The sequence below is a fragment of the Taeniopygia guttata genome, chromosome 4 (assembly GCF_048771995.1).
Source record: "Taeniopygia guttata chromosome 4, bTaeGut7.mat, whole genome shotgun sequence".
Lineage (NCBI taxonomy): Eukaryota > Metazoa > Chordata > Aves > Passeriformes > Estrildidae > Taeniopygia > Taeniopygia guttata.
In genome coordinates, this window is record NC_133028.1 from 15,807,507 (window position 1) to 15,833,671 (window position 26,165).

At 36.5% G+C, this 26,165-nt stretch overlaps 1 protein-coding gene across 6 annotated transcripts in view; it reads right to left on the reverse strand.

Moving 5' to 3' along the window:
* Positions 1-1,207: 1,207 nt before the first annotated feature.
* Positions 1,208-26,165, reverse strand: part of LCORL (ligand dependent nuclear receptor corepressor like) — an 81,105-nt gene continuing 56,147 nt past the window's right edge. For 3 of the 6 annotated variants that reach the window (XM_030270813.4, XM_072928030.1, XM_072928031.1), the window contains 2 exons: positions 18,298-23,165; positions 2,495-2,653 (listed from right to left, as the gene is read on the reverse strand). In XM_030270813.4, coding sequence (XP_030126673.4) covers positions 2,640-2,653; positions 18,298-23,165 — 4,882 coding nt within the window. In that variant the 3' untranslated portion in view covers positions 2,495-2,639. Of the gene's footprint in view, positions 2,654-18,297; positions 23,166-26,165 lie in introns of all 6 variants that reach the window. The other 3 variants (XR_012055541.1, XM_030270815.4, XM_030270817.4) reach the window with 3 other exon arrangements.

Below are 26,165 nucleotides of genomic sequence, written 5' to 3' on the forward strand. Positions count from 1 at the left end.
CCCTGTGATCCTTTCAGGCCAGAAACTTGAGCACCAATTGGCACTGAATTTCCAGTCCCTCTGGGAAAATTGCCTGCCCAATTCCCTGTGAAGGGAAGGGTTTTCTGTGTAATACAAATTTTGATGTGTTCTTGTAAAATTACCTTTTGAGAAGGGGTGGCTGCAGAATTGCAGGGTGGGACAATCAGATGTATGCTGTCTCTCAAAGTTCACTATTACTGATGATCAAGGTTTCAATGTATGCAGCTGACCTCCTGAGAAAGGCACATGGTAGCAAGAATACATCCAAAGGTGACAAGGAACCAAACTTGGAATTGTCATCCTTGCAGTGAAAAGCATCCATTCTTGGTATGCATTACTCCTAGCTAAAATAATGCTGTTTTTTACTTTAATTCTATGTGTTTAAAGTACCTAACTTCCCAGCTTCTTAATTAAGGAATAAAATTTTATTCCTTAAATATTTTAATTTATTTAAAAACGGCCTCTTTGTTGCTCTGGACCAATTACTGTGTGTCCTTTCTCTTTGCTGGCTAAACACAACAGTGTCAATCATGAACTAGACCTAGACTTTATCACCTGTTAAATAACAGTAAAATAGCAGTGATCACTCATCAAACTTAGATCCCATGTTTATTCCCACACTAGTTTTTCTTTCTTTAAGCTAATGTTGTGATTCTTGTTTGCTTGTGTATTCAGTCTCTTCAGCCTATGCACTAAAGCAGCTTCTCTTGAGAACAAGCCTTTGGCTGGCTGCTCTCCAGGCTGAAGGCCAGCAGGGGCTGGTGAGCTTGGGTTGTGCCTGAAAACTTTCGAGTGAGCAGCCAACTAAAACTCAAAGGAATATAATATATAATATATAATAATAATAATTTGTTAACAAAAACCAGGCTTCTGCTTGGAGCTGAGGGAGACATGTCCAAACCAGCGAGGTGGTGGTATTTTACTGGGTCTTTGAAATCAGAAAAATCCATGTGGCATCTCCCCCCACGGGCACACACACACAGTTCCAGCTGTGTTGGCTCCAGTGCTTTTAAGACTCCTATGTCCTGCCTGCCTCCTTTCTGATCCTTGTGCTTTGGTGGGGCTCCACTGAAGTCAACTTCAGTTCCTTTCCCCTGGGAAGTTTAGTTCTCCTTTTGGCCTTCTTGCCTCACAGGATCCATGTGCATGTAATAACATTTGAGATACATAAAGACCTTCTAAACAGTTTGAAACATAATGTATGTTTATTTTTAAAATCACATTCTTTTAATCATGTCCAATGCTTCAGTGGCCAAATACCATCTTGGGATCTTGTGCCACCAGAATGCAGAACAATCTCTTTATTTCAGTTACTGGATTGCACCTGCAAACCAACAAAGCTCTGTAAAGAGGAAATGCATCTTCATTTTTGTAAGGTGAATCCTTAAAACCTTTGTTTTATAAAATACAGTGTCTTCCAAGGAAATTTCCTTCTGGAAAATTAGTTCTTGTCAAGTAAAGGACAGACAACTCATCATGAATTAAGAAACCTCTACTCTAGCTACTGAATGTATGACTCCAGAAAAGAGAAGTATATTATATGGTTTTATTCTAACACTTTTTTTTATAGCTGTATTAATAATAAAGTTTTGATGAACGAAGTACATGAACCTTGCTAAGATCATTTAAGCATGGAATGTCTACAATGTAGTCAGCTACAACCATTTACTACTTCTTTGAGTAGAGATAAAATTTTGATTTTACATTGAATTTCCAAAGTACACGGAAAAAATGAAATAGGAAGAGCATTTACATCCATTTTAATTGGTGGCAGGCATAAATTCATAAAAACAAATGGGGGAGAAAGACCATTTAGCAGAAACCTCAAAAAGTGCAGATACAGATTTGTTGAATGACAATCTTTCATGAGATTCTCCAGCAGGCTTGGTCTTTCTTTCAGACATTAGGGTCATTAAACACTGTCACACAGAAGTTCTCAAGGTAAGTGAAGATGAAAGCATACTGCAGAAACAAACTGGTGCTTCCATACATTTCAATCTGTTGGTGAAGGAGATCTCCTCAGGTAATTTACCTTTGTACTGCTTTGTTTCGAGGTAGTCGGTCTCCACCTGTTACAGATTTGTTTGAATTATTACTATAAACCTTTACATGGTGACCTATGCCACAAATTACATAATATATTAACTTTCGTGCACAAAAATAAAATTGGGAAACCATAGTTAAATTTAAAGAACATAGAAAAATCACAATACTATTAAAGGGGAACATCTGATTCTCATATAAATTTGTACTGCAAGAATTTCATGATGGTCAGATGTGAAACTTCATATTTAGAAAAGAAAAAGTACATCAACTGAATAATGCTAGTAGTATATAAAGCCAAATCACACAAGATCATTTCAAGATCAATGTAATAAATGCTTATTATTTAGCAGAAAAAAAAATCAGGAACAATGTACAAAATAATAGTGCAAGAACAGCTGCAATCTATTTGTTCTCATCAGTTTTGAGATTTTGGTTAAAAACTTTACAGCTGGCGAGAGATGCTGCTGAAAAACTCAGATTCCACTCAGTGGGCTGATTAAGGCACATCTTTATGGACTTCAAATGTTCATTTTCTGTGTTCATGTCTATTGAATTCTGCGGCTCCGAGACTTTCACTTGTAGCGTGCTGTGAGAAAAGAAGTGGGGGTAGGAGAGGGAAAAAAAATGAGAAAAAGTTTAGTACACTTTCCTCTTGCCCTGCAAACAAGCTGATAAAAGAGGCAAGATGAGGTGGTGGCAGATCTGTATTCTGCTGGGGATTTTTGTTGTTTTAGCGCACGATGTTCCAGGAACACCGAGATTAGAACCTGACTGTGCTGTGCAGCAGATCGGCTGGTCTCTGTGGGGATGGCTGAGGCCTGTCCATTGGCAGTGTCAGTCCCAGGGCAGTCTCCTGCTCCTGCTGCTCCTTTGCAGGAGCTGCAGTAACAGCTGCTCTTGCTTCAATCATCTCCAGCTGACTACTATAAAGGCACAGAGCAGGAACTGGGCAAGAGTTTGGGGCTTGTTTTTATTGCTTAGTGCAGCCACGGAAGGACTCGCATATAGACAGTATTTGTTTTAAATCTAGGGAAAAAAAGTAATACAGGAAGGGAAAGAAACCCAGTCCTTTGTGGGGGTCACTAAGCAGACTAAGGACAGAGGTATGGATTGAATCCTCAAACAGTTTGGGTTGGTAGGCACCTTTAAGGGTAATCTACTTCAAATCTGCAATGAGAGGGACATCTTCATCTAGATCAGGTTGCTCAGAGTCCCATCCAGCCTGATCCTGAATGTTTCCAGGGCTAGACATCCAGTATCTGTCTGGACAACCTCTTTCAGTGTTTCACCATCCTCATAATCAAAAATGTCTTCCTTAATATATAAAGCACTCAGAAGTGCTTTAAGATATAAAACACACTTGGAAGACAATTTCAATCCTCATTTCAAACCTCTTAATCCTGTTTACTGTCTACCTCCTGCAGTAATTTGTCGCCCTGTGTGCGATACATTGTTTCTCACCATCCTTTTCAAAGTTTTTGAGAACTTATAGAATGACAAAGATGAAAATATTTCTGAGGTACTAAAAATAAGAACCTTATTTTATTAAGTACTGTAATTAAGGGTAGGAGATAATCACCATGCTAAAACCTATCTGAACAGTTTCCTATCCAAGGGGTATTAAGCAGCAGAAACAACTTTTATTTCAGGAAAAGAGGTTCATCACAGAACTCATTCTGAAGGATTGAATGTGCTGTTGTGTTGTGTTCACATGGGTGTGCAGAGTGGCTGAGGACAGTCAGTCAGTGTAGGACCATACCCTAAAGCATTGCCTTGTGTTACTTAAATACCAATGACTGAGTAAAACATTTTCTATGTCACAGCAAAAGGGAAAGAGCTTAGGCAACAGCTAAAATGAAAATTCACTGTTGTTTGTCACAGATGTCAGAAAGAGTTTTAATTCTTTCACATTTTAATATCAGCACCCCTCAAGGCTGTGTGCTGATGTGGCAGTGAAACAGAAATTTCTCATTTACTAACACTACTTCCCAACCCTCTAAACTCGTGCACTTTCCCCATGCTCTGCATTTCCTTGTGTCATTATTCAGCCTCTATCTTTTGTCTTGTTTTGTCTTGTGCCCTTTTCCTCTGCTTGCTCTGATCCTTTCCTTCCTGCAGTAAAAGGGCTTCAGTCAGCAAGGTTACTTCCTTGAGTTTACAACCGCTTCAGACTTGGATCTTTGCCCTCAGGAAGCCAAAGGCTTTTCTTATGACCATGGGATTAAGTGCATATGGGAGATGGTGTTAAGGCTTCAGTTAGCAGCTTTCCTCACCCCTAATGATTTTGTGCTTTTCAGGCATGGCCATGTAGCAAAACACAACTTCTAACACTTCCCAACAGCTAAATGAAGGAATAGGGCAGGAATGTTTTGGTTTGGTTTTTTTAAGGGTTGGGGTAATTTGGGTTTTGGGTTTTTTTGGTGGTGGTGGTGGTGGTTGCTGTCTGAAAGGAATATAAATGCCTTGGGAATCAAGAAATTGCAAACTATGAAATAGTATATACCTGCAAAGTACTTTAACCCCCCCCAGCATTTCTAGTGTCTTTAAAGCAGTAGACAGATACACTGTGTTGAATGCTGGGCAAGCGCCAGACAGAAAAAGCCAAAGGTTTGGGCTCTTCATATGACCTGGCCCATTCCTTATGTAGATCAACTGGGAATGGTACCAAGCTGGTAAGGGCCATTTTCCAAACTAGCTTTTGGTGGTAACAGTGTATCCTACATTTGGCACAACTGTGGCCATCATTCCTTCTCATTTGCTTGGACTATAAATGAAAATGCTGAGAGCTATTATAGCATCAAACAGCCCTTTCCAAGGACTCAGCTCTGTCAGGGACTGCCCTACTCCTAATCTTTTAGATTTGTACAGGTTTCTGTACAAGGTGCAATAGGTTGGACTGAATTTGCAAATCTAGAACTGGAGTATGTGTTGATAATTTTCATGTGGTGATCTATTTTCCTCTCAGAAAAGAACTCTAGGAAACTCAAGATTTTGCTTTTTAAATAAATGCATAAAAACAGGAATAGAAAAATGTTAAAATTTTGCCCCAATTCCTTGGTATGGGTAACATCAACAAAAAAAGTTTAAGTATTTTAGAAAATTTTACCTTGATATACATTAAGTGGGGAATAATATGGTTAGAGATCTCCTTTAATGTATTTGTTAACCAAAAATAACCTAGTCTTTTATCTTATCTTGCTTTTCATTCCTTCACCTGTACTGATTTATATTCCAGCTGTTGATGTAACAAGGTAAAAAATGGTGTATTTAAATATTTTTAAATCAGAGAATGTAATTAAAGAGATAAAGTTAAATAGAAGCAGATGAATTTTTCCATTTCAATCCATCAATAGACTCTACTCTGAATTTTATTCCACTCTACTTGCACAAGCTCCACAGCGCATTAAGCATTCCTAGCGAAAGAAGATGTTACTCACAGACTGATGGTCCCAGAAGCCACAGAGACTGTCTCAGGAGAGACTGGAAGAGCATCCCCACTTTATAGCCCCTGGAGCTCTACAACATTCACACCAGTAAGAAGGATTTTCTTTTAATTCCCTAGATAACAGGCATATACTGACCTTACAGAATGGTTTCTAAAAAGGTTAGAATTTCTAGTTCTGATGCCATGTGTTTACAATGCCAGCAATTATCATCTGTTTTGGTTTTACTCACTTGGGACCGACCCAGTTAATCAGCTTCGTGCATGTGAATTGTGGAAGGCAGCTACAGGTGTTTCTGTGAATGGGACATCATAAACTCCAGCCACAGCTTATCCACTCTGTTTTCACTAGGGAATTTGAAGACGGGACAACAGTGCTCAAATCTCAGTGAAAAAGATGAAAACCATCTTAATTTTTTTCACAGTTTGTATGACCAATTAGTGATCTTGAAAATTCAGCATTTTTTCTTCATCTTTAATTATACTACCCTTTCCTAGCTCTTTTCTCTAAATAGTCTTGAAATGATGGTAACATATTTACTGCTTAATTGAAAAGATTTTATATTTCACCATGTATAATAACTGATTCATATAATTCTTGTCTTTTCTTAGAAAGTAAACAGAAAAAAAAAAGGATATGGAAATGTGAAATGTACAGTTTTTGATCTGAGAGAAGAGCAATCTGAAAAAATGTCTTGGGGAGCCAAATTCAGCAGCCCCTCAGCAGGTGCTCTGCCATGGCTCTGTGCAAGGGGCCTGTTCAGTGTCAGAGAGGTTTGATCTTCCCCAGAGCCATGTGAAGCCCAGAGGGGTGGCAGGCGTGGCACTGAGGGCACGGGCACACCACGCTGTGCACGGTGCCAGGACATGCTCCGTGCAGGCTGGGAACGCCCTCACTCACCTGCTCTGGCCTTTCTGTGGAAGCTGCTGCATGCCAAACCAATGGGTCTGGAACAGCCAGTGAGGACTTCAGGATGGTTTTGTTTGTGTTGTAACTCCCAGTTCCCCTATCACCATAAGTGAATCACATCTGACTATCATCTTCCAACAGCGCTGCAGAGAGGATGGATTGCCTGTGTTCTTCTAACAAATCACCCCGATCTTATTCTAACTCATCTTAGCAGCCAGATCAGAGTAACATCAATGGACTCTCAGGTCCTCTCTGGGCTCCTTGGCTAAGCAGAGAACCCTGTGTGTAGTTAAGTTTCCAGACCTGCTGGGGCCTAAAGGGATCATCTCCCCACAAAAATTTCCTCCTATCATTTAATAAAAGGAATAAATAGAAAGGTTTGAATTCAGCCTTCTACTAAAGTAAGCAATGAGTGGCCTCCCCATGCTCATAACTGCTAAAGAAAACCTTGTTCTTCTCCACATTTCCTGTTAAAACTGCCTTAATACAACTATTTGTTTCAAAGTTCACATTTCTTTCTTTAGTTTTACCCAAATCATCATTATACTATTATAAATATTGACTTTTAATGGCAGGATGAGAGAGCAACACCAGAAAATTTGAGTCTGCCAAGTACAAAAGGAAAATAATATTCTTTCATCTATTATTTTCTCTGCAGTTTGGAGCCACATTCTTCTGGAAAAACAGGATATTTGACAACTGCTGTTGTATGAAAATGATAAAGTTAAAAAAAAACCTGGCTAGCTCAAGTCCATATATTTGCTGAGTTAATCTGTCACAACATGTTAAAAAATAGTAAGAAAAAGAAAAAAGCAGGACTGGGTAAAAATATCTCCTATCTGTTAGGTCAGTCCACAGCATTTCCCATCAGAGACTGCCATCAATGCTGTGTGCTCGTGTGCTGTAAAACAGCTATGGAAGTATCACTGCAGGGCTATGTTTCTCTGAGTCTTTTGCAACACCTACAGACAAGAACATCTCCTTCCCCACTATTTTGGAGCAAGGTCAAACTGGCTCTTACCCTCTTGTCTGACAGAAATTCTGCAAACTGCACTTGTTAAACACTGCCAGCAGAGATTGCAGACTGGTAGCCTGGAATGCGTAAGAGCATCTGTGATACACAGCACTGACTCAAGGCTTTTACAGAAAGGTTTCAAAAACACTGAGTAGAAACAGAAAAACTTTAGCAGAATTTTAAAAAATGTTCTCTGTACAAACTCTGTGCAAACAATTTCTCAAAAAAGGAACTAGTGGAATGCACTAAGTTAAAATCTACAATGACTACAGTAGTCCCAGTATGACTTCCAACAGAGACTGATTTGGTAATGTAATATATATTGAAAAGACAGTAAACCAAGCATGCACAGTCTGCCTGATGGTCTCTAAAATTTAAACTCATTTTTTCCACAATGCCAAAACCCAGCAGCAAAGAAATCTACAAATAAAATTTTAATGTCTCATTTCCATTTACCAACTGGACTCTCATTGTAGTATGAAATAACCTATTTCAGCTCTGTGGATGGAATCTCATCTGGGAATTGGAAAGAGAAAAAAATGCCCTGGAAATAAATCAAAGCAAGATGGGGAAATAAAACAATATTCAGGGAGTCTTAAAAATTAGATATAAGAGCTGAGTTTAACACAGCTAGAGTGCTAAGACAAACAAAATGGCACAGAATAGCAAGACAGGAGGTGAATTGGATGGAGACAAAAATACAGGGTGAGAAGTCAGAACCAGCCATAATCCCAGACTGAAATTATGGTGGAAAGTTTATTTTGCTCTTCAGACTAACTCAGAGTTGTTTTCTTGGTTTGAGGAAAAAAAAAAAAAAAAGAAATATGAATGAAATACATAGACAATATATGAGAAAGATGGCAAGAAGAGGCAACTAGGAATTTGTGAGCACTCTTGGCCTGTCAGTGAAGGAGCATTATTAACTGGTAGCTTTTTTCTGAATCTATATATTGAGATACCAACACACTGTTCCAGCTTTAAATTTAACTTGCACAGAGACAAAATTATATTACAGTACTTCATCTTCAAAGACCACAGCACAACAGCAACACTGAATAGCAGGTGGTTACATTTTCAGGTAAACATTTGGCAAGTGGAATGGATGGCAACAGTTTGAGAGCGCAGGTAGAGAAACAACAACTTTCTTCCCAAAACCAGTCAGCCTCACAAAATTACACACAGCGGATCATATGTAACATAAAAGGTTTAAACTGAAATTTCACTGAAGAATTCAGGAACTAAAACTCTTTTTAAAAATAAATTAATCAGGCTTGCACAGCCATGAAAGTACAGAGCTCCATTCTAATGGCTCCCCAAAATACAGGGCAGACTTGAATATATGCTGAAAGGTCTAAATAGCAACAATATTCCTTCCCCAATTATTTCAAGCAGCCTGACTGAGAAAGTTTTGTAGAACAGTGATCTTTTTTACAAGAATCACCATGTTTTGCATTATTACAGATTCTTTAGAAATCCACAGAAGGCACAGGGTTTTTCAAGAACAAGGAAGTAGAATATTAATGTAAGCCGTCACTAAAGTGGCCATGAAGAAGTCATACAATTTTAGAGTGTAATTTACTAGTGATGTACATAACCTGTTAAAGAAAAAAAAAAATCCTATAATCTCAAATTGTTCATAGCATACTGTCTTGAAAGGTCTTGGTAACAAAAAGCAGCTAATATTCTAACAGTTGAAAGGCAGCATCATTAATCTGATGATGAATATAAAAAATTCTTAGCTTCTAGGCATCACCATGAAACAAACCTGCCCCTGATCATCAGATCCCTGAAAGAAAACTAATTTCTAGTTATTACTAGAAGTTAGCAGCATGCAAATTAAATAAAACCCCTAAACACCTGGTGTGCAGATGAGCACCGTTGTATTTGACTTACAAACATACTATAACAGAAGAAAAGCTTTTGCTATTTTTTTCTATGTAATCATAATTTAAAAAGGTTTGGAATGAGGTGCAGTAAGGCGAGGCTGGAGGTTCAGAACAGTGTGTGCTGATGGTTCAGGCTGTTCTGAGGAAGCACAATGCCTCCATCTGAGTGCTGGGATGAATGCAGCTATGGAAGTCCTGTCACTTGAGCTCAAATCTTTAATCCATAATAGTTTCTTGACATTATAAATGCAATTATGTTATGGAGAGAGATCATCTCAGAAATATGATGAGACAGTCCCTGGGTGGTTTAAAATCCACCAGACTTCTGAATTAAGGAAGGTCAAACAGCAATTTGCAAATAAGTAATTTCCTTTTCTGAGATCTCTACTACTTAAATGTAATTTAAAACCGGCTGTAAGTAGTAAACTGATAAATAGGAAATGTCAGCAACAAATATGATACACAACAGAATTTATTCAAACACACATCTCAAGAACTTTAAAGTAGAAAGACTTTAAGTGGTAATAATAACCACCAAATTTAAAGAATTTATACCTATAAGTATAGTTCTTAAATATTCACTTGCATTGTAAATAAATTTCTTAAATTGTAAAAATAAATTATTATTTTTGAATGTTTTGAAAATTATGCTAAGTGCCCCAATAAAAACACTGAAGCCTAACTTTAAGTAGTTTTTTTCCCCCAAAAAATTTACCCTGCATTCAAAACGAAAGACTTTACACATAGGCAAGAGAGCACAATTCAAGTGAGAATAAGAATTTATTTTTAAAGAAAAATATTTAAAGTCATTTTTACAGCTTCTAGACAAGATTTTTGTGAAATCCACACCTTAGGTAACAGGAACCTGTGACAAGATCCATCTGAAAAGACTGACTTCTCTGAACATCTTAATTTTCATGTATGCATGCATTTTAATATGAAATGTGAAAGCCTCATTATTCTAATTCCTAGCAGAATCATAATTTAGAAATATTCTACCCTGAGCTACAAAACGAAAACAAAGAATAAGAATACCTGCATAAGACCTGCTTGGAAAAACCTGATTGTAGTCACATTACTCACTGATGGCTTGACAGCTGATCTAAAACATCCCAAACCAAGCAGAAATCCAGACTTACACTTCTAAAAGTATTTTAAATCCTAAGTTAATTTTAAGGCCATTTCTACTGGTATACATGAAGTAAGAAAAGTAGGTCTGAAGTTGATCTTAACTGAAGAAAGAGATGCTGTCAAGTTAAGATACTTGCCCCACTTACAAATAAACCACAATAAAAGACAGAAGCAGATTCCTCTTATGGATGCCCAGAAGTGGAGACAGAAAGGAGCATGTGGCAGTGAGTGGAGGATGGAGAGCAGGTGAGTGGCACAGCCACTGAAAGAAAGTGGCTAAACTGAATTTCTGTTAAGGAACAAATAAAGCTGAAAGCAGATATAAGTCAGGTGAGCTTCTGCTGTTGAAAAGACAAATCAAATAGTAAAGCCTAGACAGACTGAAACCAAAGAACAGAATACAGAAAAGGGGACATTGCCTCCATAAATCATGAAGTTTCTCACCAAAGGTTTACATCCTCTTGACATAGCAAGAGATACCATCTTTTGTACTCTAAAGAATAATCTGAACAGCCTTTACTGATGTCTGGAACATGAGAGGAATCAGCATCAAAAAAATGGTCCCCTTTCAGTTATGAAGAAATGCAAAGAAACAAAAATCGCTTGACCTGTCCCACAAGAACAGAATGTACAATTTGCCATGAATATGGCAGCAGAAACTGTAACTTGTCTAGAGTTATAAAGCATTCAGAGCTGTTGGCCCAAAAGCATGGAGACAGGAAGATGAAATCTGTTTAAATATCTTGAACTTGGCAAAGACATATCTCTACACTGTAGGAAAAAAATAAATTACCTGGTCTTCAATATGAAAAAAAAAGATTAAAAATCTCACATGGCTTTTTACAAAAGAATTTCCATACCTGGGTTTGAAGAAATCTGTGACAAAAGCTGACTGACATTTTGCTCATGCTATTAAAAATCTCTTGGCAGGTGTATGGACCAGATAGAATGGACCAGCCAAAGTACACAATGAGGAACATATAGTAAAACATCTAAACAGGAATAAAACTGGGCTGCACTTGTCTTCTGCAGAATATCCTTTGGCACTCCCAAACACACAGCTTGGGACAAAAGGAAAGCTGATGCATGATCTGAGAATCAGTTATAGTTTGGTAGTAAAGGAGAGCAAAGTATGAAGGCAGGATGCAGAGAAATGTGGAATAACCAGAGTGCAATGGCCTGGCTGGTCTGAACCATGGCTCAGACGGTGCTGCACCAGTGCAGGACAGGCACTGCTGGGACAAAGGCACAGGCAGCTGTCGTGGAGCACAGATGAAGCACAAGTCAGCGCTGTACTGCAGCAGCACCACAAGTGAGCGTCATGAGATACAGGACGCAGCCAACACAGGAAGAGACAGACAATGGCAAAGGTGCAATTGTCACTACAGGAGCAGAGCTGATGTACAATGACCTGACATCCCAATTGGGCTCATCACCCTCCTTGAAGAACTGTGCACACTTTTCTACAAAAAGGTACAAAACTGCAGGGAAAACAGATAATCTGATTTATTAAGTGAGTAATTAACAGAAAAAGTTCATGAAAAATCAGACACTGAGAATGAAGTATAAAGTGAGCACTTAGATGAGAAATCAAGTCAGTCTGCTGAAAGCTGGCAATCCAACAATGGGAGGAAAGAAATAACAGATGGAGGACATGTGAAAACTGTGGTTTTCATAGATGGTTTTTGAGATGATACCTCATGCACTGAAAGGAGACAACGGAGAAAGATGTGTCTCAAGAACAGCATTATTTTACCAAGTTACACTGCAACCAACCAAAACATTGAGTCCTAACCTGGTTAGGGCAGTGGAGTACATCTTAATTATTACTCAGTTAAAATAATTTCAATATTTTATTTGACTAGCAGTGAAATAAGCTTTACTTTTCTAGTTTTTTTATAAAGTACTATTAAAAAAACCCTTGTGAGCAACAAAGTAAAAAATTCCAAATAACTTCCCAGTTGGCATCTCAGTCAAGGTTCTACTTGCAGTTTTTCAAAGAAACGATTTTTTCTTAAAATCATACTTTAGAAATGTTCACAGGTAGCACATATCCCTATATAGATATATTCAGCTACAGGTCTATGTATCACACATTTCCATCTAATTGTATTTGGTAAAACCCATAATTTTGATTTCCAAACATTTTCTTCTAATTTCTTTCAAAATACCTAATAATAAAAATCTTTAAATAACTATGCAGTAAAAATGGCTAATGAGGACTCCATGACCTTTCTTTATCCAGATCACACACCCCAAACCAGCACCATGTTTGAGATGACATTGGACAGGGCACTGCCCTGACTGCCACCAAGGGCAAACCCGCCAAGCTGTGATGCTGTAGTGGAGCGTGCACAGCAATATTGGCAAAATGCTGCTCTTAGAATATTAGGCTTCTTGTACACAGAAATTTCCTTTCAGATATATCCATCTGAAAGATATATCCATCCATCAAAGTTGTTAATCATGGTAAAAATATCTGTCTTAGTTAAAGCCTGAGGGTTGTCAACAGAAACACACAGCATTGTCAGTGACACCCAAGATTCAAGGACATATTAGAGAGCCTGTCTTTTCCATGTTGACCACAGGAAACATTGCAGAGAAAAAGGCTTTTGATAAGGAAATACTGTCCTTAAAATATGGCAAAATTACTATTTCTATTAAATTAATATCCAGTCACCAAATAACAAAAACATTTCTACTAGTATCAAAGGTTGTTTAAACAATATCTTGAAAGCACTGTACAATTCTAGCAAAATTAAAGGACACCACAAGCAAAAGGATGAACAGTGAATAAATGTGGCATTATATTTGGCTTAAAAGTCTGAAAAAAATTTCAAACCATCAAGGGTCTGACTAAAACTATCCTTTGAGGAGTGAAAGATGAGTTAGAAAAGGAAAATCTACCCAAGAATACATGCAAACAACAACCCAGTCTTGTCACACCATCTTAAATTTCCCCCCTCAATTCTGGAACCAGAATCTGCACTTTTTGAATGTAATTAACTGAATATTCCAGTATAAGACACTTTACAAAGACATGGTGAAAACAGAAAAGCAGCACTAGCTTTAGCATATAAACAATAGAGAAATGCAAACTAATGCACAGTACACAGGCCTCTATGAATTACAGCATCCCTCTTGAACTATTTTCAACACCAAAATGTTGGAATTGTCTCAGCAAAATTAATCTCCTCTGGTCATGGACAGACTACATAAATACTTAATTTACAGGTTACTCTTCACAGGATCTGTTGATTGACTTCCCTCCTTTTCTATCTAACAGCAACAGAAGCTCTGCTTTAAGGCCATGAACCCTCAACAGTAGAGAGGTTTTTTAAAAGGATATGTACTTGTCAGATTTTCAAGAGCACTGTGCAGGCCTTGAAAAACTCCTATTTTCTCTTTTAGTAATAGGCTTTCAAAGAAAGACAAAAGATTGCCTATATTTATTTAATATTACCAGTTCACTAAAGAAAGCTGAAAAATGTAGCCATTTCCTCAGGACCAAGGACAAATAGGAAAATATGACTATGAGTTTCTCAGTTTTTGAAGAGGTAAAATGAAAAACAGCCAGCAAAACAATACAGAATAAAATTATGAAAAAAGCACCCCAGCTTATAGGTATAAAATTGGCTTAATGATCATGGCACTAAGCTACAGAAAACTACCTATCCTAGCAGGTAAAGAAATGTGAAGACCTCAGAACCAAGTTCTTTAAAAAAGTCTATTATTCAAAGAAGCAAGAGTAAAAAGCCTTAGCTCAGAACCCTCATAAGAAGATGAATATCAGCATACTCTAAGGCAATATGCAAATAACCACAGTTTAAAACTGAACAGCACCCAAAACCTACACACCCCACACTAGATCACCTGATGTGAGAAAAAGAAAAGGAAAGAAGAGTATGTAATTTGGCAGGTAGAATTCCAGAATGTAAAACAAAATGGAGCATTAGACTGTGGCACGGGAGCTGCTGTTGTTCCATCATGGGGAATGAGGCAGAGAACATTAAGTTCATTAAACGAGTAAAGATTTACTACACATGTACAGTCAACTATATATCAAGTGTACCTTTCTGCTTTTACACTTCTGCATTAAAAATGGCCCACTTACTGCAAACAGTCATTCATTTCATATTCTTCTTATATTTCTATTAATACTCTTTGTTTTATGTCTGCCTGTGAAAAGCTAACTTCTTGTCTTGCAACTACAGGTATGAAAATTTCTATCTGCTTACTCTGCATCACACATGAAATTTATTTTAGAGCCAAGTAACCCTCTGATGAAAGGCCTATGTGAAAGGTGCCTCTTAAAATCAACATATTTAATAACTGTTACACTATGTCTCCTCTGCACTTTTCCTAACCCAATATTTCAAGTATTTGTCATTCAGTAGAGGTGTAGAATGTGGTCTTTCACGAAAGCTTAACAACCTGCTAAAAACCAATCTTGTTTGTCACTAGGTCATTCACAGTAGTAGGGAAGTGTAGCTTTATAATTACTGGATTATCCCATTTGTAGCTTTATTGTTACTGGATTGCACTACCACGAGACAAATAAGCAACAATACTGGAATATCAAAGCCATTCTAGCACAGATGCGTAAGAAAAAAAATCACAAAATTTTCCCTTCCAATTTTTAGCAAACTTATAGTAATGGAATTTAAGTTTAAGAAAATGTTTATCTGTGTTAATACAGATGTTATTTTATGTGCACAATGAAGAGACCAATTAGACTCACACCACCAAAGTTTTCATAGTTATGATTCTTCACTCTTGCAGCCAACTTTGATCACAAAAATGAGCAATTCTCTTTTCAAGTACTGCACAAACTTGATTTCGTTAAGGTAGAATATAAAAACCACATTCAAACATAATAAAAAATTAAAATTGAAAAGTCATATTCTCTGCTGACAAATCCAATCGATCTGTTCTAAAACTCCAGGCTACTTGAAGAAAAGTAAAAATGTAAGGGCAAAAATTAAACAGTTAATGTTAGATGAAAATATCCTAACTTTAAGTGATAGAAATTGATTTTTAAAAGATTTTGTATGTAAACTCCCACCCTGATATGAAGACCAGCATAGGTCTGTGATGTCAGCTCTGCCCGCTATTGTAGAATGTTCACAATCTCTTTTCCATCTGTATGAAGTCCACACCTTCTGAAGCAGATTTTTAAAATATTCAGTACATTGTAAGATTGTAAAATGGAGTATTTTACATGTCCCAGTTTTATTGTTGGATTAATATTTTTTTGTATTGTAGTTTGGCTTTCTCGAAACCTTCTGCCCAAGTCCAAAGCATGTTAATGTGATCTTCAGTATTACAAGTGAATTACTCTTGTGAAAAGAAAACAAATGCTTTCCTAAAAACATGCTTATGTAATTTTCTTTGCACAACAGAGAATAATAGCATTTCAGTGCAGCTAAATAAATAAAAACTGCCAGAAGATGGATTTAGAGTAAAAGTGTACTGCCTGTCAACACATCATACGCACTGTGGAAGCAACAGTTCAGAAGGTGCAACAAACATCAAATGGACCCATGCATCTACCAGCCACCTTATCTTGAATACAACAGGCAATGAGAAAAAGCAATTAACTCTTTTCTGTTGCTGCAATGAGTGCATGGCTAGTTCTAGTTGTTGAACACTACCTTGAACTGTAAGAATTCAATTGTTTATTCCTGCTTGCACATGCTCATGAAAACCAAATGTACATAAAAAATTTGGTAATAACATTCTGCCCACCTGCCACAATGTTTCACAATAAAACAGCATCACAACATCTCTCTTTAAGAACATTTGGTAAGACTCCAAGATCCATAAAAGTTTTAGAAAAACCTTCAAATACTGACCATAAATGTGTCTATAACAACATTTCAAGCATGACAACAGAACAATGATATAGTTTATGATACCACATAAACAAAAATACAATCCAAAGAACATATGAACATGATGTTTTCATGTGCATTAAACTCCCAGATGCAGGAATTACGTTTGAAATCACATGCATGCACAGCTAGAAATCATGTTGCTTCTTTTTAGGAAGTAGCCATATTAGACTAAAAATGTTTGTATGATTTCTTTGGCTGGTGCAGAGGGTACACAATGTTGAATCAACACAGCATGACAAGACATCCTTCCAATATCAGACAATCCTCTGATAGTGCAATAGTACCCCTAAGAAAGATCTGGGGTTACAAGTATGGACACAATTCCAGAATCATCATTCTTTGTCTTTTAACATTTCCTTTATCAATGAATTTCCTATCATAGCTTTTCTAAAGACAATGACTGATATGAGAAACCATGAGTAAAAGGGAAAATAACAAAAACTGTAGATGAAGTAATGTAAAATATCAAAATAGTTATCAGATTTCCTGAAAATCGAAAACTAAAGGATGAAAGTTATCAGGTAGATAAAATTGAGTCCCAATTAAAACTAACATGAGACCATATCACAGTAATAGGTCTTGCATTACCATAGAAACAAAACATTTACAGATAAATATAATTGGAATGTAACATTTTCTCAACAAGTTACAAGTATGAGAGAGCTCTTTCTTCATTTGTAATACAGAAATGGATTGTTCTTTCCTATATTTTTCTACAGCAATTTTATGTCAAAGTTTGAACTTAAAAACAAATTATTTATGTTGAACTTGGCCCCAGATCAATGAATTAAAATACAAAAGAGTAGTCCATAGATAATGCTGTACTTTGGAAAAAGCAGGGTTATACTGAATGAGCTTAATATGAAGAATTCTATATATCACATGAAGTACAAAAGAAACAAAGCATACAAGAGCCATTATATTACAACTTAAATTAACCTTTCCATTTATTATCAGAGATCCTTTTTTACAAAATAGAATACAAAGGAGTACCTAAGATTTTGCTCTGATATTTTGAATAAGGTTTTTTTTTATTTGGCCAATATATCAGATTAGCGAATACAGTATTGTTTTTACAAAGGCAGTAATTTAAATCACATTGCAGGAGTTGTGTTTTACTTGGTGAGGATTTCACACCTTAGTAATTTTGTTGAAATGAGTTAAGACTTCTGTTTAAGGATATCTCTTCACCCAACAGAAGAAATAAGTACACAAACACTTTCTAAGTAATATAATGGCCTTTCTGAGATCACAGTTGTATTACAATGTATTTATAAATACCTATCTTTAAAAAATGATTTAATTTCACACTAGCCTAAAAGATTCCAAGCCAAAGTATTTAGCATAATAAATGTATATTGTACTTGTGAAAATAGTTTTGCATTTTAAATTGTTGTGTAAAGATTCAATGTGCAAACCCCTTAGAGTCAGCAGATATCATGTGGCTAAAACGGGTCTCTGACTGAATAATTTTCAGAAGTACAAAATACTATCTTTTACTGTAAAATTGCAAAACTATTACAGATTTGTAACAGAAATCATTCAATGAGAATTTTTTAAAACCATCTATATGCTAATGCACTGAATTTATGCATCGTTTTATAGTTTACTTCTCCTCACACTATGAGAAACTACACAATGGAATGAAATTCTGTTCCTTTTGAAGTCAATAGCCAGTTGTGACTGACTTCAGAATGTTAGAACTTGACTTCTTTGTCTGTCTAAAATATATTGCTTAGCTTATCAGAGCTGAAAGAATGGTGCAAAACATTAAAAGCATTTTAAAATTGCACTTTCTGAATTATCCTGATGTTATGCAATGTTTGATTTCATGACTTTTCTGAAATTAAAATGAGTAACATGCAATAAACAAAAAAGTGCTTAGTTATTTGACTTGTCCAATTCTTTAGGATTTCAATTTTAAGATGAAGTGGGGAACAATAACTTACCTACTTGGTACTTTGGGTAATAAGGTGCCATTTGTCCACTACTGCATGATTGTCTCTTATGCCTTTTTCTTAAATTTGTATCAGTGGTCTCCCATTGTGGACTTTTCCTTTTGTTTATTCTAGTAAGACCTTCAGAACTACCAGCAGGATTATCATCCTGGTTTACACCACTACTTAATTTTCTGCTGTGAAACTGGCCATCCAGATTTTCAATCACTTTAGAAGAATTAGATCCTTTAGATGTTTCCACTTCATTTTCTTGTTTCTTTAATGTATTTTTTTTAGTTGAATGGGACCTTAAAAGAGGATGTCTTTTTTCTTCCATATATGCCTGAGTGCCTTTACTGTCGACAGCTTCAGGAGAATAAATGACATTATTTAACTTAAATGAATTGTGCTGCTCAATATGGTTGATTTTTCTCAGAAATATCCTGCAGTCTTTAAAGGTTTTGGCTTTCCAAGTATTTTGAAACAGTTTATCTTGGCTTTGTTCTTTTCTAACATTTTGCTGGCAACGAATTGTTCCATTTGCCTCTGAATGTGACTTAAGTATATTTGCTAAACCAGGATGTGGGTTAAAGTCAGACGATCTCATCATCTGTTGAACAAATGCACCACTGGTTTCATTTTCAGTTGGCAAGAGGCTATTGTGAGACTCTACCAAAGTCTGAGTGGGCTGGATTTCTACTGTATTTTTCTCCTGTAGCTTGGGTGCTTCACCACTGGTCTCCCCACTTGTACTTTTAAACAATTGGCTTTGGCAAAATAACTGCAGATTTTTCTTTTTTGATTTCCAGCCTCCAGGAGCCTGATTATAGAGCTTTTTTGTTTGCCCCCACCTATCACGCTGCAACTTCTTAAATTCATTTCTTTTTAACCTGGCTAAAGTGAAATTACTTTTCATGCTTAAGACTGGAGACCTCACCATGTTATGTAATAACTGCAATTTCCCTGCTGGTTTTGAAGGGGAGGATAGTGCAAACTTTTTAAAGTGCTTTCTGAAAGGGCAAGTGCTAGGATCAGATTGTTTAGTTTCCATCTTTATCTCCTTAGTACTAACTACTTCTAAGGGACTGCGAGCATTTGCCTTTCTCACAAGAGAGAGAGACTGTGTTTCTGTAGTTTGCATAAACCAGGTGCAGAGTTCATTCATATTACACTTTTTCTGGAAAAGCATTTTTATAGGCGATGTTTCAAGTTCTACAAGGCAGGAGTCTAAAGGGTCTGACATTTCAGTATTACAGTCTCGTTCAATGGGATCCCCTTTTTCACATTGGCATTTGTCAAACTCATTTCCCCCCACTCTCAACCAGGTATTAGTTATCTGTTCAAATCTATTGTTTAGTTCTTCTAACAAGATGTCACTTGAAGTAGAAGTAGGCCACCACCTGAGAGAGGGATTTGATGAAAAAATGGGATCTGATGATACCTCATTAATGGGCCCGAATCCACCATCCTTAAGATCCTTTTTAGCATTCACTGGATTTCTCTGTTCTAAGATATCTCTGGATGCTGTGCACTGATTTGATTGTGTAAGTTTTTCCTTTCGCTCTTTAGCTTTTTTTAAATGGAGTTTGTAAGATTTATGTAGTAAGGCACTTCTACAAGTAAATGTACTAGAAGATGCTAATGAATGCAAAAAATGCAGTGAAGGTTTTCTGTCTCTAGCAGAGTGTCTTGATGGAATTTCACGTTTTCTTGACACTGTTGTGCTAACATTATGTGATCTCTCCTCTCTAGAATCTTTCTGCATATTCTTTACTTGACCCATATTATTGCACAGTTGATTTTTTCTTTCCTGTGGTATGTTTTTTTCTAACACATTCTGCTGTTGTAAAGGAGGCAAACCATTGCTGATGCTCACTTTTCTTTCCTGAGGTGAAAGTCTACTGATAGTCACTGATATGCCGGAAATTTTTACTTTTGCTGGCCTGCCAGGTTTTCGAACAGTGGTTAATGGTTTCTTAATCTGACGTATAACATTGCTGCAAGGATGTGGTGATGCCAGATTACTCTTGATAGGCCTGACATAGTCATAACCAGAGACCTCCTTTTCAGTAGAAGGATTCTGAAAGGCTTTTACTGTTTCAGTCAAAGCATTTCCAGTTTCTGCATTGTGCCTTGCTTTGCTGAGATCACTGGCAATATTAGAATCAATATGTTGTGTGGGCAGAATGCTGATGAGATTTAGATTACCTTCAGAAACCTGTCTCTTAGTTCTTCTTGACCTTCCAAAAACAACTGTCACAGTAATATTTTTATTGCTGTTAACTTCTTCCATTGCTGCTGCATCAGACTTGACACTTTTACCACCACAGCTAAGTTCAGGTCTAGGTTTTGTGCTTCCACTCATGTCTACTTTTGGTTTAGGAGGCCGTCCAATGGGTCTCTTAACCTGCTTAACTACTTGAGGACCTATTTTCTTTGGTCTACCAGGTTTTCTTTTGAAAACTAATTCATTGCTACTGCTTGATTTCTCCATGCCTTCATCATTTTTTTTTGATTCGTTTATGTTAATTTGACCAACTGGACAAGAGCTTGTAACTGCTTCTGCATAAACGCAGTTTGACCTCTCCTTAGTATCATTTTCACTGCAATCACAATCCTTGACACAGACTGCATGAGAAAGGTCACCTGTGGCCCGTTTATCTAACAAAGCATTTGTGTGCCCCTGAAACAAACAAAGATCTGTGCTTCCCTTAGAAGATGCAGCTGTAGATGTCAAAGTGTATTTGACTCCTTCATGACTGTTAACTTCTGAGACAAACATAAGCTTGATAGGACTAGAGTAGTTTAAGGGAGATGAGATCACCCCGGCTTCAGAAGTTACATGCAAGTCCCCATTACTGGAAGCTGAACTGCTTGAATTAAAGGTCAGAGATTTCAAAAGGCCATCATTAATTTCTTGATCTATAACTGTTTCTTGTGTGTTTGATGCCACACAAATTGCTTTGATTTTACTGCTGCTTGGCACATGTGAATGTGGAAGAAAGCTTTGTCCTGTGCATCCCATTTCGCTCAGAGTGAAAGGTAAGCCCCTTCTAGTAGCTGGGTTCACAACCTGTTCATAAGCATTATCTGTTAATTTTTGGCTTATTTTGTAACTATCCAACAGTGAGTTGCTAGTCTTTCTGGATAAGTTTATTGTATCTTCTAAACGCTCCACAACAACTTGCAGATTTGTGTCTCTCACAATTTTGCTTATATTTATGTCACTGCATCTTTCAGCATGAAGATTTTTATTTATTCTCATTTTTTCCAAACTTTTCAAGGACTTTTTTGTACTGGATGACTTTCTAAACATGATATTGTTTGTTACATACACAGAGTACCATCCAGGAGGCACAATGTTACGCTTAGTTCTACCCAAGATTTCATTACTCTCATCCTTCAGAGGAATCTGACCAGTCTCTTTTAAGGTTTCACAATCTCCTTGTGTATTTGGGCGTTTTGCCTGGCCGGCTGCAATAGAACTGTTTTCTGAAAGAACTAAAAATCTGGAGCTGGTCTGAAAACTAGTAAGAGGTAGATCGAAAGGCTCTGTTTGGTGTACTGGAAAGCACATTGGCTTGGTTTGACAATTCACACATGGATTACTTTCAAGATGTTGCAAAGTCTCATCTTCTATCACAGTAAAACTATGTCTTTTATTTAGATGCATTTTATCAATTTTTTTTGTAGATTTCTTTGCATTTCTCTCAGAAATTGACTTTTTTCTTACAAGAGTTTCATCAAGGCTTGCAAGCTCCCTCTTGATTTGCAAAGACTGCCGTCGAATGACTGGTGAATCAGGAGAATTATACATTGCAAATAAAGTTTCCTGACGCTTGCGAAATCTTGTCTGAATAATTTTATTTTCCACTTGTTTATCATGTTGGTGAAGTAATTCCATAAAGCTGTAATCACTTGCCTTAGCATTATGCAGAAGAGAAGTTATGAAGTCTCCTAATTTGACATCATTTTCTGGTGCCCTGTCACTGCTAGAAAATTTTACAAGATTTGTTGCTATATCTGTAGTGTCTATTGATTTCAACTTCTCATTAATGCGGTCCATTAAATCTTGAAAAATGGCAGAATGTTCACCTTTCTCAGAGTTCATATAACCATCACTGCTTTCTTGGTCTGCTGATCCCAGTGCTCCATCTGAATAATCAATCTCTTTTCCTCTGCATGTTTTACCCTCATACTCAAACTCTCCCTTGCTTCCTTCAGCTGGCAAGAGGGATGGAGGCTGGTTGATGGATATTTCAAGCTTGTTGTCTAAAGTTGGAAAGTCCATAACCATTCCTTCTGACAATTCAAATTCCTTACTGTGTACAGGTGATAGTGGAGGTGGTGATGGACTGCGGGATCTGTTTGAATTTTTAATGCTGCTTAAGAGGTCACAGTCCTTAGCTGAATATGTACATGCTGCTGCTTTCACAGAATGCCTGTTATAATTTTGCAACTGGTCAGCACAATACTTAGGAGAACTACATGCTTTGTTCACCATTGTCTTAATACATCCAATTGCTACAGCTTGGCATGACAAAGAATGGAAATCTTTAATACAAACAGACAGAGGTGGTAAACAAGTGTTTGGCCTTTGATTTTGTAAACAGCACCTTTTTGTCAGCATGTGTCCATTGCAACTGCAAAATGGAACATCCTCTTCAGTAAGGGAACTGGGAGTTTCAGAGTGGACCAAATGTGTTTGCTTGCAACTGCAAACTATAGGAACATTTTCATCCTGTAATAGGAATTTTAACATAGCCAAAGTCTGTTGCCAGTGATATGAACAAAAAGACTCCAAAACTTTGTTTAATGTTGATTTTCCTTTTTCCAAATTAGCTGTTTCCTCTGAATTTGCATCAGCTGTTGAGCTTGAACTGAAAATGAAAACAAATCAAAACAAAATATAAATTACAGTAAAACACCACATCTAATGTTTGTTATAATGGTTAAACTCAAGCCTAAAAAACTGATGTTTACAAAACAGTTCTGTTCTATTTGCAGTATTCAATCATACTTGTGTCACTAGCAACGATGTGCATCTTATCAGTGATAGCACTAAACTACCATTAAGAAAAATAATTATGAAAAAATCAAAGGTAAAAAGAATAATTTGAAATATAGCTTCTTGAACCTAACTGTAATTACAACAATGTTAACTTTCTGGTATTTCAAACTATCTTAACTACTAATGAAAGAAAACCTCACCAGGAACCTGGCAAGCTTGGTATTACTCTCATTTCACTAACTGGGGCACAGAGAAGGTAAATGAGTGAGGTTCAAGGTTGTGGTAGAGGAAAGAAAGGATCCATCTCTCCCGAATCCCACTCTTTAATATTTAAATACTCAAGTGTACTGAGTGCTCTTCAGGATACACTTAAAGGAATTTCTAAAGACATTTTTATTTCTATATTTAAAGAACACTTAACAAGCTAACAGAAAATGGAAAAAAATAGCCTAGTGCTCTTTGCACATAAAAATTTCCCTTTCAGTTTTTAAAAAAATTGCAGTGGTGCATCACAATCTCTTCATTGCAATATATTAAACACACATGTGTGTGCACATACACGGATTCCTTAAACACAAAAAGAGATAATCACCACTGGAATAAGTAATTTCTAACATAAAAGCTAATATCCTTTAAATATCCTTAAAACAGGGTATGCCTATATCGAAGAACTGCTGAACAGTTGTTCTTAAATGTATTAACTAAAAAAACCTTATAAAATACTACTTTAACTATTTAATAAATTTCTTATAAATTATTAAAACTAATGTCACTACTTACCTAATCAATCATTTATACTGAAAAGCTGAAAATTTTCCATGGTAGAAATTAATACAAGTATTTCTTCAATTAAATACAAAATCCTTATGCTGGATAGCAACTATCAAGAGATAGTTAACATCTAATTCAAATGTTTTACTGAAACCAATTGCATGAGCAGAAAATGTTGGAAGAATTCTGTTTTAGAAAAGTATGTATAGTTTAAACATATCACCAAACTCTGAACATGACACTAACTTTTTTCTCTGCTACTATCCCCTGTAATTTTTTTGTATTTAAGCCTGTACTTAAAAAAATTTTCATTTTGATTTTTTTTACAACTGATCAATGAACAAACATATTTAAAATTTTATGTGCTGTATTTAAATATAGTTATCTATTCATTAATTGAGTCATACCCAAAATTATAAGCATCAATAATAACTTTTAGCTTCAAGTTTCTTACTGGAAGTTATTACATGCAAGCTTGTATTTTTATTGTCCTAGACAGATTTTAAAGTTTAGAGCTTAAAACCAGCCAACTGTGCATAATAATTCTTCATGTATTTTTCCTTCTCCTGTAACATTCAGTACGAAATGGTATACACTCAAAATCAGGCATCTAGATGACATTAACTCATAAAGGCATAAGATAATTGTGATGGTATTAGTTGAAATTGCAATAATATTTAATCTAAAACTATTGAAGTCTTAAAAAGAAAAAAAAAAACAAAACCTCTTTGCACTTGAAATCTAAAATAAAACCCACATTGTTCAAGGGAATGTCAGTGTCAGGATTTGACTCTTTTTGAAATGCCACTACACTGGGAAAAGTCTGTTGCTCCAACAAATTCAGGAGTCACAAGGTATCAAAATCACTACAATTGTAAAAGAAAGATTATTCTAATAGTACAATTAAGGATAAAAGGTTGCCCTCCCCACCACCATGATTTTAATTAATGTTTTGAAAGGCCAGATAAAAAACCAAAAGATTAACATGCCACGAGGCCTTCATCTTCCATATTCTGTTTGTAAACCAGAGTAAATTTGTTAAGTACTAATTTGCTAAAAAGACAGCTATAGCACAGTCATTTTTTAGACTGAATTTTTAAACTAGCACCTTTTTACTGTCTACACATGCAAGGTGTGTCTATATCTTTACTGGAAAGCTTTAACTATAGAGGACCTGTATCCATAACTGCTATTTAAAGTCTGTTCACCAGTGGAAGAAACTTCTGGAGCCTTACAGCCTTCTCAAAGTGAGCAACCAAATCATCCACAGGCCTCAAAACTGTTTTCATTTTGCTATGTGGAGATCAATTTGTTGTATAAAGCAATACTCTGATTATCACAGACATTCTCCTACAACAATTTCTTTCCTGATTTATCCATCCTTGTGAGACATCTATAATCTGCTTTCCCTTAACGTGAGTTAGTTTCTAAAGCTGACAGACAACAGACAACTTTCATCTATTCTACTGTGATAGTACCACAGTCCAAATGATCTCGTCAGCTTGTACAGACACATGGAACCCTTACTCAGTCACCACTTGGGAGCAGAGCTTACTACACCAACAAATTTAAGCATTAAAGCAACACATTTTCCTTGAAGCATCTCCCTGCAGAGATGTCAGTATATTTAAACATACTAATTTTTAGTAGCTTTTCAATACAACTACAGAATTATATTTCAGTTTCCTGTAATACCTTCCTATATCTCTTTAAATTTGTGTTGTCACACTGTAGTTTAGACTATCCTCAGAATAGAAGGTTTAAGCACAATTTCATAGAAGGAAGACTTATCACTTTGACAAACTGCACACTTCCTCCAAACCACACACACAAAGATGGCTGGAGAGGGTGGGCAGGAACTGGAGGGGCTGAGAGGTGAGAGGATCAATAGGCACTGCTACCCTGGCAGGTGCCACTGCTACTGGCACCTTCTGTATCGCTCAAGACCAAGGTTAAGCATGGAATGATATTTCCCTTCTGGGAGATAGGGGCAGTTAATAACATGGAGTGGGGATTGATCAGAGTCCAAAAATGGCACAAAGGCAACAATGTGATAAGGTCGATTCCCAGACTTTCAGTGTATTGATTCACATATAAA